The 13,725-nt window shown below is 41.9% G+C and overlaps 1 protein-coding gene across 3 annotated transcripts in view; it reads left to right on the top strand.

The window, feature by feature from the left end:
* PAPSS1 (3'-phosphoadenosine 5'-phosphosulfate synthase 1) overlaps positions 1–13,725 on the top strand; it is a 99,109-nt gene that overhangs the window by 22,617 nt on the left and 62,767 nt on the right. For all 3 annotated transcript variants that reach the window (XM_035030240.1, XM_035030242.1, XM_035030243.1), the window contains 2 exons: positions 755–893; positions 5,631–5,749. In XM_035030240.1, the coding sequence (XP_034886131.1) occupies positions 755–893; positions 5,631–5,749 (258 nt within the window). The remainder of the gene's footprint in view (positions 1–754; positions 894–5,630; positions 5,750–13,725) is intronic.

The following is a 13,725-nucleotide window of genomic DNA, read 5'->3' as shown; positions in this document are numbered from 1 at the left end:
GGCTCCATCCCAGGTCCCCCGGGACCATGACCCAAGCGGAAGGCAGATGCTTAACCAACTGAGCCACCCAGGCACCCTACATATATATACACACACACACACACACACACACACACACGTATATACATATATTTTTTAAATCTTTAGAGACACAGCGAGAGAGAGAACACAAGCAGGGGGAGTGGGAGAGGGAGAAGCAGGCTTCCTGGCAAGCAGGGAGCCCGATGCGGGGCTCTATCCCAGGACCTCTCTCAAATAAATTAATAAAATCTAAAAATATATATATGGGGGTGCCTGGGTGGCTCAGTCGTTAAGCGTCTGCCTTGGGCTCAGGTCATGATCCCAGGGTCCTGGGATCGAGCCCCGCATCAGGCTCCTTGCTCCGCGGGAAGCCTGTTTCTCCCTCTCCCACTCCCCCTGCTTGTGTTCCCTCTCTCGCTGTGTCTCTCTCTGTCAAATAAATAAAATCTTTAAAAAAAAAAAAATTTATTTGAGAGAGAGCTCAAGCGTGTGTGCACAAGTGGAGGGTGGGGCAGAGGGAGAGAGAGAGAGAATCCTCAAGCAGACTCCCTGCTGAGTGTGGAGCATGATGCTGGGCTTGATCCCAGGACCCCAAGATCATGACCTGAGTCAAAGTCGGTCAGAGGCTTAACTGACTGAGCCCCCAGGCGCCCCTCAGTTTATATTTTAAAATATAAATGGTTTTGTCTAGTATTTATTTTCCACTGACTCAGCTGTATGTCTTTTTTCTAAGGATCGCAACAATGCAAGGCAAATTCATGAGGGTGCAAGTTTACCTTTTTTTGAAGTATTTGTTGATGCTCCTCTGCACGTTTGTGAACAGAGGGATGTCAAGGGACTCTACAAAAAAGCACGGGCTGGAGAAATTAAAGGTAAGTACTATTTTTTTTCCAGTTCCTCTTTGCTTGCATTTTTTTTTTTTTTAAGATTCTATTTTTTAAGTAATCTCTACACCCAACGTGGGGCTTGAACTCAATCCTGAAATCAAGAGCTGCGTGTTCTGACTGAGCCAGCCAGCATAAAATATGCTTGCATATTTTAGCCTATCATATTTGAGACGGATCATCTTTACTAAGAGATTGGCAGTATTCAAACAACTTGGAGCTCCTTGAGAAGAAAAAGTGGGTCTTACTACACTCTTGTGTCTCTGAGGCCTACCGGCACTATCTGGCGCTGTGTGTACTCAGGTATTGTTGATCAGATTGGAATCCTACTCACAGGACAGAGTTTTAGAAGGTTGGGACCTCAGGGACTGCTGGAAACCTACTTGATATAATTAGGTGCCTAACTTTAGACTGAGTATCAGTTGCTAGCTGCTGTCCCTTCTGCTTTTTGTTCCAGTGAAAATGAAGGAAATTCCATAGCTAATGGGAAAAATGCCTGCATTAGAAACATCTTGAGAGCAAAGACAGTGTCTCGTTCTTATTTATATCGTGGTGCTTGGAATGGTCCCTTATTCGTTCTGTGTACAATTGTTGAATTAGGTTGAATTAATATATTGCTGATTCCATCAAAATAGAAGTACCTTGTTTTTTAGATTTTATGGTTTGCTTCTAGAGTTTCAACTGTGGTGAACATTTGGACATAAGAGACATTAAGAACCTGTCTGCTGTGGCCTTTGATACCAGTCGTATTTATCCTCAAGACATACTTGGATATTAATTCTGTTCTATTGTTTTGGTTTTTTTTTAAATTTTTTTTTTAAGATTTTATTTATTTGCGCGAGAGAGAATGAGAGACAGCATGAGAGGGAGGAGGGTCAGAGGGAGAAGCAGATTCCCTGCTGAGCAGGGAGCCTGATGCGGGACTCGATCCCGGGACTCCGGGATCATGACCCGAGCCGAAGGCAGTTGCTTAACCAACTGAGCCACCCAGGCGCCCTAATTCTGTTCTATTGTTAACAGAGGAAATGCCAGCATTAAAAAAAAAATCAAGGACCGATTACCCAGTCAGCACTGTGTAGGGATCAATGATTCATGCAGGTAACTTTGATGTGTTCCCAATAGAGGGAGTATGATAGCCTGGGACGATCATAGGAGCTCCCCGGGGCTCTGCGAATTCGAGATTTTGTCACTCAGCTTCTGGCCCTGCATAAGAAAAGGTGGAACAGGAAGGGCAATTCTTTTTATTCTGGGCTCTTCTCTAGTTGGACCTGGGGACACATTAGCGGTTGGGGCGAGTGCCACCTGCTGTGTGAAATCTGGTTCCTTAGGCCAGCCTGACATCCAGTTGTGCCACCATGGAGATGCAGTTTCACCCATTAAGGCTGCAGTTTTTGACTCAACAGGTTGTCTGACCTGAATAATTTACGACATGGGGAGGGAAACCAGTTTAGCTCTTTTTATCATCTGTATCACCCTCTGTTTGTTGATGGCCAGTTTTCACTTCAGTTTTTCATAGTAAAGATTTGGCAAAGAGAAACGAAGTGATGTGTCTGGGATCCTGAAGTCTAAATCTTATTTTAATTGTAGTTGATTTTGTTGTTTTTGCAAGGATGGACTGGTGAGAGAGGTAGATTTGTCTCTCTCGCTCTGGAGTAAGCTACTGTGGACAGGGGTAACATCTTTTTTTTTTTTTTTTTTTTTTAAAGATTTTATTTTATTTATTTGACAGACAGAATGAGAGAGAGAGCACATGAGAGGGGGGAGGGTCAGAGGGAGAAGCAGACTCCCTGCCGAGCAGGGAGCCCGATGCGGGACTTGATCCCGGGACTCCAGGATCATGACCTGAGCCGAAGGCAGTCGCTTAACCAACTGAGCCACCCAGGCGCCCCAACAGGGGTAACATCTTGACTGTTTTTCTATCATTAAGAGTTTAGCCCAGTGTGAGGCCCAAAGCCTAATGCCTGACACACACATAGTAAATGCTTGTTGGATAGATTAGAAGGAGTGGAAATTGGATGTTCAACACACACTGATCAGTGCTTTCCATTTCTGAGGTATATATTTGGTGCTGGGATGCAAAGATGAATAAGGTCACATGCAAAATACCTTGAGTCATTTACAATTTGCATTCTCTTTTTGGGAGTGTGATTGTATTAGCTTAGTTTTCTCTGTGTTACTTGTTTATTTTCCTGAGTGTTTTTAAATTCCTCTGACTAGGGACACCTGGGTGGCTTAGTCAGTAAGCATCTGAATCTTGGTTTTGGCCCAGGTCATGATCTCAGGGTCCTGGGATTGAGCCCCGTGGTTGGGCTCCATGCTCAGTGGGAGTTGGCTAGGGGATTCTTTCCCTCTTCCTCTGTCCCTACCCCTGCTGTGCGCGTGCACGCACGATTTCTCTCTCTCAAATAAATCTTAAAAAACAAAATCCTCTGAGTAGACATTGATAAAATGTTCCTTAGGTTAATATATATATGTGTGCCTGTGTACAAACATTATCTTTGCCATGGTGTTAGAGTTTCTGATTGTAGAGTTGTTTGTTTTTAAAAATCGTTTACTCATTGTCAGAATAGTGCTTGAAAGTTCCCTGTCAATGCAGTCTCAGAGCTGTGGTGGTAAATGTTTGAGGACAGAAGAGATTGCATACATTCAGCGGACCTCGGCTTTTGTATGCCTTTATGTGACATTTACTAAACTGTAAATGTATCCCTGTGTCAACCATTCTTTTTTTTTTTTTTTTTAAGATTTTATTTATTCATGAGAGAGAGAGAGAGAGAGAGAGGCAGAGGCAGAGGGAGAAGCAGGCTCCCCACGGAGAACGGAGCCCGATGCGGGACTCGATCCCAGGACCCGGGGATCATGACCTGAGCCGAAGGCAGACGCTTAACCGACTGAGCCACCCAGGCATCCCGTGTCAGCCATTCTAATGCTAGATTATTTTCATGATTACTACTCATAGTTATTATCTGCTTAAATATAAATGTTCTTACGTGTACATTTATTATAATCGCAGGATAAATTAGCTAGGAAGGGAATTCCTGGACTTCTAAAATGCTAAGCCAGGTCTTCCAACACAGTGGTTTTCAAGGTTTGCTGCACATTAGCATTACCTGGGGAAACGTTTAAAAATCCGATGCCAAAGCTATACCAGTGAAATTGGAATCTCATGGGGGTGGGACCTGGCGATTCCATTGTGTGCATTTGAGAACTGAAGCTTAAGAACTAGTGTTCTAGGGGCACCTGGGTGGCTCAGTCAGTTAAGTGTCCAAGTCTTGATTTCGGCTCAGGTCATGATCGCAGGGTTGTGAGATCAAGCCTTGCATTGGGCTCTGCACTGGGCGTGGAGACTGCTTAAGATTCTCTCTCTCCCTCTGCCTCTCCCCCCTAGACACACACTCTCTCTTAAAAAACAAACAAACAACTAGTGTTTTGTTTTGATCAGAATTATTTTTCCCCAACTATTTTACTGTGACTCTTTTAGGAATATTGGTAATGCAGACATCTCCTTCTTGGATTCAGGACTTCATGTGATACTTAGAAATATGAAATAGAAAAAAATAAGTGGGCTGTAGACTTGTAGTATATATTTTAGAACTCTCTTGGTGACTGTTCCTCTGAATAGTAATGATTTTAAATTAATGTTTACCATTCTATCCCAAGGTTGACCTAAGCACTGCAAGGCAGACTGGCCTTAAGTGACTTATGTATGAGGTGATGGAACAGCATATGTTCAGCTCAGCTAGCCCATTCTTGAGAAACATCATGCATTCTTTCTTGGCAGTTCCTTGGTAACGCATATTTAAAGGGAAAATCTAAATAGGGGTTAATATCTAAACTAATTATGTTTGGTTGTGGAGTATATTTCGTGATACAACAGGATTACCGTTCTTATTTATGTTTTGCTAAAGCTAGTAGTAGTTAATTTGTCTTGCCTGAACACTTAATCCTGGTGGCAGAAGCAGCCTGCAGAGCTTCAATTTGGCCATAGATAATCCCTGTGAATATAATGGACAGATAAACTTTGGTGTCAGTTTTTGCATGGAGAGGAAGAAAACCTTGTTGAGTTTGGCTTATGCCCAGGGGTTAAGTACTATAATATCCTATATTCCCCTGGAGAAATTGAGATGCTCTGGATCCCTTGGTATTCATTCCTATTTCTCCATTGGCAGTTTAGGCATTTAGGCGCAGAAGAAGAAGAATCAGTCCTCATCCTTTGGAGAGTCCATACTTGCAAGTTTTTCTACTCACTAAAGTTTTTTAACCCCCACATCAGTACTCACGGTGCTTTGGCAGTCACTTGTGGACACATGCAGAGTGGCAAAAGTTTTAGCCACCCCAAGTATGTGTTCCCAGCGGAGGTTGAACAAAATGACACTCGGCCTTCGTGTTTCAGCTTTCGTACCACAAAGAAGGGTCAAAAAATTTTATGATGACTGAAGCTTGCAGGAACCTAACCCCATGTTTCCCCTAGGAGCCCGTGATTCAGGATTCACTAATTTAGTGTTTGTGAAACATTATTGAACTGCGAATGGGAATCGACTATATGTGTTTAAAGGCGAAATGAAAGTTTAATCAGAAATCTTCTCCCAAGAAAGAAGTTTCAGTACCATAACCCTGTAACTCAGAAGGGACAGCATAAATACAAACTTTGACGGAGCAGAGACTTGCAATGAAGAAATAAGCCTGTCTCAATTTCCACCCCCCTCTCGCACCTGGTTCCTTTCATAGGTTTCACTGGAATCGATTCTGAGTATGAAAAGCCAGAGGCTCCTGAATTGGTGCTGAAGACAGACTCTTGTGATGTGAACGACTGTGTCCAGCAGGTGGTGGAACTTCTACAAGAACGGGTAGGTCAAAGAGGGAATCCTCAATAAATGTATTTGTCTTGTACTCTTTCGCCTGCCAAAAAAACAGGTGGTGTTGATACGGAGTACCGTTTGTGTTTCAGGTTCTTTATGGTGCTGACAGTTTTCTGAGTGTGTGTATGTCCCTGTGTTAGGTGTTGTGGGGGCACCACTGTATACAACATGTGCAATATCCTGGTCAGCATGAACCACAGGACGCTTGAGGGCCAGACGCTCTTTTATCTCTTCTGCCAGTAATTTTACCACGCAGATACCTAATACATTCAGCCGTGATTATTTAGCTCTACAACTTGACGTTATTATATTTTTTTAAGTTGAGGTACATAATGTAGCTAACTTTTTCTCGACTCTAAGAGAGTGCCCGGATTTTCCTTGTGCAACATGATGATAAGGATGGTTGAGTTTTAGGAAGGGAAAGGTTCCAGGACATAAAGATCTTTCTCTGGTGCCTTCCTGAGCATATATAAACATAAAGAGGCTGGCTGTTTTCCCGAGCACTCAGGCCTCCGTGAGGTCCATGGTTCTCTTAGAGTTTAGTCCAGTTACAGTTTTTAGAAATTGTTTTTCTTTTCTTCCCTGCTCCTATCTTCACACTTCCCTGGTCCCAGCGGAGGGCCATGCAGTTTACTTAGTTGGGGAGGATCTGGCCTTTGTGTGTCAGTATCACTCCCTTCCCCTGGATGTCCTCACCTTTGCCGCCTAGTGTTGTGCAGGGACTCCTGACGTGGTACACGGTGATGCGTCATTGTGTTCCATTCTGTCCTCTAACTGTGGCCTAGGCATCTGAACACCCTCTTGATTTTTTTTTTAAAGATTTTATTTATTTATTTGACAGAGACACAGCGAGGGAGGGAGCACAGGCAGGGGGAGTGGGAGAGGGAGAAGATTTTATTTATTTGACAGAGAGAGACACAGCAAGGGAGGGAGCACAGGCAGGGGGAGTGGGAGAAGGAGAAGATTTTATTTATTTATTTGACAGAGACAGCGAGGGAGGGAGCACAGGCAGGGGGAGTGGGAGAGGGAGAAGATTTTATTTATTTATTTGACAGAGAGAGATATACTCCAGGGAGGGAACACAAGCAGGGGGAGCGGGAGAGGGAGAAGCAGGCTTCCCGCATAGCAGGGAGCCCGATGCGGGGCTCGATCCCAGGACCTTGGAATCATGACCTGAGCTGAAGGCAGAGGCTTAATGACTGAGTCACCCAGGCGCCCCTGCCCTCTTGATTTTTGAAATCCTATTACCATAAACCTCTTTCATCTAGTATTTCTTACTGGATATATTAGACATACAACTTAAAAAAATTACCTGTGTCTGGATATATTAAAAATGTTTAGCCTTAGAATTTTTTTCATATTGTAAAATACCTGCCAGGTAGTTAACCTGGGACTCACCTTCTTAATGTGAGTCCTCCCTTATCCAAACATTGTAGCTGAGTAAGTGAAATGATGTGCTTGTGAGTGAGTATAGAACTCCTGGTGACGGGTTCCCAGGTATGTGAACCTGTCACACTAGTCCTCACTCAGCCTTGAAGAGTGCTAAAAACACTTAGCTGTTTTTTTCTTTCCTGCTTTTATTGCAGCCACTTCTTCCTCCCATGCGCACCTGAAGGGCATGTTCATAGGTCTTGTCTTTTCTTGCTGGGACTTGTCACTCTTTGGAAGCAGTTCTTGGTACTGCTCAGCTCTGTAGCACCTCAGCTCTGTGATGGGTTCAGGAACGTTTACGATTTCATAGATTAGCTGGCCTTTCCTCTTGTTACGTGATGTTCTATCCTGGAATCTCTGTTTAATTTTCAGCAAACCGTCTATTCTTGCTCTGCTTTTACTCTTCGGGGTTGTCTGTGTTTCCAGTATTTTTCCTTTTTATTTGGATTGTAATTTTGTTTGCAGTTTTTGTACATTGAGCCTATCCTTTTTTTTTTTTTTAAAGCTGGAGATTTGTCTTATCAATGTTGGGAAGCTATACAGAATTTTACTTTCTGTTAGTTTGGGTTCTCTAGTTTTCATATCTAATTAGTGATTTTTAAGTGTTTTATAGAACCTCAGGAAAATATACAGATACTCTCATATATAGCATAGGGGGCTCAGGAATCTCTGAAGCCATTTTAGGAACTACAGCTAATTCCAGGTGCTCAGACACTTATATGGGGTTATTAAACATAATGTGTGGTGGGTGCTTCACGTAGCTCCTTCTGTTACATCTTCCCTTTCATTCCCAACCACTTCTTTGGGGCCTGGGGTAGAATAGCGTCCTTTGGGTTTGATACTTCACCTATATAGAGTGTTTTTTTTTTTTTTTTGTAGTGAGCAGATGATTTTGCTGTTCTTGTTTTAAAAAACTATTTTGAAAAAATTTCGCAACTCTTCTGTAAGTCTAATAATAGTACAGAGAGTGCCTGTATATCCTTCACCCGGCTTCCTCTTACTTTAATGTTTCACATGACCGTAGAACATTTCTCAAAACTAAGAAATGAACCCCAGGAAGATACTGTAAACTAAAGCACACACTTATGTGGCTTTCACAAGTTTTTCCTGTCCTGTATTAGGATTTGACCCAGGATCCCACACTGTATTTAGTCAGAAATTGGGTTTTAACCATGATTCTGTGAAATGAAAATACAGACTTCACATAGTGTCTGTCGTGCCTTGGACTTTGCAGTTCCCCCTCCCCCCAGTGCTTAAAACTTGAGGGCAAACTGTCCCTGTACAATTTTAGGCTCACACTACCTGATATTCCCTTAACTGGCTACCCTGCTTCCAGTTCCATATGCCTTTTATGCCATCCTGTATTGTTCAGAGAACCCTCTTTCTCAAGTGTAGTCTAGTTGTTTTGGTTTTTGTATTTTTTTTTACTCTAAAGAATTTATTGATTTTCCCATGGTTTATAGAATTAAGGTGATTTGTGTTCAGGGTTCCCCATAGTTTGGCTCCAAGCTGCATATTTTCATATTATTGTCCTTAATTTATTCTGCCACTTTATTTATTCATTCATTCATTCTGTTGCTTTCCTTAGTCTCTGTAACTTTATTTTTTAAATTTTTATTTTTTAAAAAATATTTATTTATTTGACAGAGAGAGAGAGCACAAGCAGGGGAAGCGGCAGGTAGAGGGAGAGGGAGAAGCAGGCTCTCTGTGGAGCAAGGACCCTGATGCGGGGCTCGATCCCAGGACCCTGGGATCATGACCTGAGCCCAAGGCAGACGCTTAACGACTGAGCCACCCAGGCGCCCCTGACTCTGTGACTTTAATTAAAGCCTTGCTTCTGATGTTTGCCCCTAATTAATGATTATACTAATTGCTTTTTTATATGGATGTACTCTATATTATGCCTGCTACAGTCTGATAATTGGACAGTTTCCTTCAAGGTTTGAAAAAGAGGGATAGATGAAAAAACTAACATTTACTGAGTACTTACTATAAAGGTCATATATGTGGAGCCTTGTGGCTTTTAAAATATTTGTTTTGATTGTTAGAATCTGAGGGCAAGTGGCCTTTCTCCTAATTTAGCTTCTAACCACTTCTCACTCTAATTACTGTGACAGGTTCCAAGTGGTCTTTGTGCTGAGTACTTTATATGTGTTTTCTGATTTTATTCACAGAGTAAACCTCTGAAGTATTTTAGAGATATTAAGTAACTTGCTCATGGACATACTGGATTCTATACCTAGGATTCCAGGTGTATGATTTCCTAGGATTCATTTCCAAATGCGTCTGGCTTTTACTTTGAACAGTGTTCTCATTAGACCTAAAGTGCAATGTAATTAAATCTACAACCAGAAAGGTGTTCTGGTTATATTTGTTTAAGGTGGAGAAATTTTCTTTTGAAAAATTATTTATTTTTATCGTAAAGCTCGATGGTGACAGAAGAGATGCAAATGGCTCCTTAATGCAGTTGCTTTTTTGTTTTGAGAGAGAGAAAAGGGGCAGAGGGGGACGGTGAGGGAGAGAGAGAATCTCAAGCAGACTCCATGCCCAGAGTGTAGCCTGATATGGGGCTTGATCATACGACCCTGAGATCATGACCTAAGCCGATATCAAGAGTCAGATCCTTAAGTAACTGAGCCACCCAGGCACCCCTTTTTCTTTTCTTTCTTCCTTCGTTTTTTGTTTTTTGTTTTTTTTTTTTTTTTTAGTGAGAGGAGGGGCAGAATGCAATTGCTTTCTTTTGGTACCACCCTCCTTTGGGGTTTTCCCATTGAAAGTATGTATTTCTGTGTTTTACTTGGTTGATTCCCTTAGTTAATTTAACAAATACTTAGTGCCTTACATGCTAGGTACTGTTGTAAAACACTGGGGATGTGGCAGTGAATTAAACAGTAAAAATTCCTGCATCATGGACCTTAATTTTTGGTCCTTATCACCATTATTTATCGTTGTAGACTCGAATGACAGTATAAATTAATCCAATTTTTTCTTTTAAAGCATGAAAAAAAATTTAGGAACACAGTTGAAAGAAGACCTACATACACACAGCCATTGTAAAGAACATTAAAAACATATTTTTCCTGGACAGTGAAACTTAGAGTAAAGAACACGGCTACTCCTGTTCTGGCATTTATTCTCCTTTGATTGTTGAGAGTTGAATCTCACATGAGCATTACGGCATGTAGGTAAGCCAGTGAATACCTGACATTCAGCTCGGAGTTGATGGTTAGCTGGTGATACAAGGGGTCTTTGCCCGCCGCACCCTGATCACAAGGGAACTTAGTGCAGTGTGCACCTTCCGAAGCAGCCTGTCCCTGGTGACCCAGGGTGGCACATACTGTGCAACTTCATTGTCATCACAGAGACATTTGTGAGGCTTTCCAAAGGTGGGTTATGGGAGCTCATGGAGTAGAGCTAAGCTCACAAAGCTAGATGCGGAGGTGAAGGGGCTAACGATGCAGAGTGCAGGGGTGAAAGCGAGGAGTGAGGATATGAAGGTTAGAGGTCCTGCCCTAACCAGCATTACATGTAAGACTATAATTGTGTGCGCTAGAAGATAATGTCGCGGGCAGAGATGGAAACCAACAAGAACTCCCACAGAGGCAAGGCCTTTAGTAGCTGTTTTAGTAGCATTCCTACATGTAGTGTGTTAAAATACTCTGAAAAGTAGTTACAGTTGTCCTCAGGTTACTGATGGGAGATGACTCAGAGAGGTGAAGTTGTGTGTCCCAGGACAGCGCCGTGGGGGTAGAGTCGGATTTGAACACAGCGAGACGGATGCTGCGGCTCACTCTCTCCTACACTGCCCTTCCTTATACCTGGATTCCTTCCATTTCCAGTTTGTTTATGAAACCTCAGTCTTTCCTGTGGCTCTCTTGCGCATGCCTTGACCATTTTTTTCCGAAGTGTAGTTGGGATTGAGAACTTGAGAGTATTGGGTCTTAGAAGGAGTTAATATTTTTAGAATACTTTCAAAGGGCTTCAGAGCAGTTCAGGCAGCACCGTCTGGGTGGGAAGGAATGTTGACCTTGTAAAGAAGTAAACTGCCTGTGCCTGTCTCCGGTCAGTGTGAAATGTTTGTTCTGTGTAGTGCGAAGTAGGAAGTGATTGTCGGTTACCTGATATACCTTGCAGAGCTGGGGCCCGTCGTGCCAGATGGATTAATCTACTTAGGTCCTGAAACCTAAATCTAAATGGTAAATGCGTGCCTTGGGTTATTAAGCCATATAAAACAAAATCTTATTTTAAGTACATTTTATTTCCTTCTTGGGCTCCATTTGTTAGACTTTTGAGGGTTTTTTTTTTTTTTTTCCAACTGTCTGATCCTCTGATGCTAACTGGTTCAGCAATTTGATTCTGTGCTGACACCAAGTGTCCACAGTTAGCTCGGACACTGCAGATTAGGGCTCAGTCTCACGGGATTGCTTCTACGTCAGATGCCCACTGTGAGTAGGGTGCCCAGATACCTGCATTTCTGCCTGGCTGGCTGCCCATTCACGGGCGACCCAGACCCCCCACAGCCTGGTTCAATAATTTGACTCACAGAACTCACGAAAGCACTTTACTTACCATTACCAGTTTATTGTAAAAGATACAACTCAGGAACAGGCAAATGGACGAGGCATATAGGACAAGGTAATGGGGCAGGGAGAGCCATGATGCCTGCTGCAGTCTGTGGGCACTGTCACCAACTCAGAAGCTCTCTGAACTTGTCCTTTAGGGGTTTCTACAGAGGTTCCATCACAGAGGCATGATTAAGTCTTTGGCCATTGGTGACTGAACTCCGTTTCCAGCTTCTACCCCAGCCCAGAGTTCTGGGGATGGAGTTGAAAGTTCCAACCTTCTCACCTAAGTATGGTGTGGTCTTTTTTGAGGAGCCCCTTAGCCTGGAGTCATCACATCATCACACCAAACACCCCCTTAACCACTCAGGAGATTCCAAGGGTTTTAAGAGCTCTGTGCCAGGAACCAGGGACAAAGACTAAATCTGTATTTCCCATTGTAATATATGGGAAACTTTTTTTTTTTTTTTTTAAATAGGAAACTTTTTAAGCAGAGAGGGTAGCCTGGTTTCGGGCTTTCTAGAGAACACAGATGTTTGAGAAGTGCTGTGTCCATGATAGGCAAGGAATTTTTCTATCTGATGCTTTGGTATTGCTTTGGAGAGACTCTCCTGAAATGAATTCTACCAGGTATTGCTTTTTTAATGTTCTTTACTCTAAGTTTCACTGTCCAAGAAAAATATGTTTTTAATGTTCTGTACAATGGGTATTTTGGGATGATGGGTATTTTGGTTAGTGTAATGTTATGTATCCTCAGTCATCTTTGCATTGTCTGTCTTCTCGTTCGATCTGGCCTGTGTAATATAATTGGGATAAGGAAATGTGTTTGTTTATATAAATACTTAATTTCTCAGTGTTTGGTCAGAGTATCTTCATTTTCTTAACGTGCTTCAGTTGGCATATTTTTGTATTTTTATTCAAGAAAATAGAAGACACTGAAAAATATTGAGGATTTTTGGATTTAAGTTTTTTCCCCGAACCCTTAGATGGTCACTAGATGGCCTGCTGGTATTGCATTTTAACTTGGTGTGTTTTGACATAAGGACATAGGCTTCTTGCTGCTGGTTTTAATCTAAAGTGATATTTTAAATACTGTTTTTAAATCTACTAAGAACTTGAGATTTACTAGTGCTATAAATTATTTAAAGGTTTGTCTTTTTATGAAATGGTGCTCTAAATGGATTTTATACTGCACATAAAAACCTGACTTCGCAGCTCAGTTTTAAAGTGTTGCCAGAATGTCGTTTGGTGTTCATGCTTTGGATGCACGTAGTTTAGATAATAGAAATTTAATAGTTACATAAAATATGAATGAGCTCTAGCCTTCAAATCTGGTGAGCAGATTTGGCTCAGGAAAAAAGTGCAGAAAAATACTTAAAGGCAAAACTTAGAATGTGAAATCATCGTGTTTATTAACATGTTCACAGTTCTTTAGGAAGATTCAAAAGGGAAGACAAGAACATTATTATTTTCAGGTAGTGAATGTTTGTTCCATCTGTGGGTTTCCAGATAAAAACTAACAACTGTCCTTTTGAACAAAGATTACAGATAACAGTATATGTTAGCTCTTAGGTTGTGTTTCATCAGTCAAGCAAAAAAAATTTTTGAGTACCTACGTAACATTTTAGAATTAATATTTACACATTCATAATATCTAAATATTTCTTGACCTCCGTGATTAATGGTAGCATGTGAATTGTTTACTGGCCCCCGACTCAGGAGCCCCCCTGTATTCCTTTCACCCATAAATGCTGGGTGACTGCAGTGCTCTCAAGATTGGTGGTGAGGGGTTTAGGTATATAAACACTTGCTCCAGGCCTGGCTTGTGGTCTATTTTTGCTTTAAAGGAAATTCTGTGAAATAAAAGGTTTTATATGTACACGTTGAAGAAGAACACATTGTTTTCTAATAGCTGACTGTGTCTCTGGAAATCTTAATGAATCCCAAATAAAATGGACCGCTCATGTGGCT

The sequence above is a fragment of the Mirounga leonina genome, unplaced genomic scaffold, assembly GCF_011800145.1.
Source record: "Mirounga leonina isolate KUSES-001 unplaced genomic scaffold, KU_Mleo_1.0 Mir_357, whole genome shotgun sequence".
Taxonomy (NCBI): domain Eukaryota; kingdom Metazoa; phylum Chordata; class Mammalia; order Carnivora; family Phocidae; genus Mirounga; species Mirounga leonina.
The sequence above is the reverse complement of the archived record's forward strand: the minus strand, read 5'-3'. Positions and strand labels throughout refer to the sequence as shown.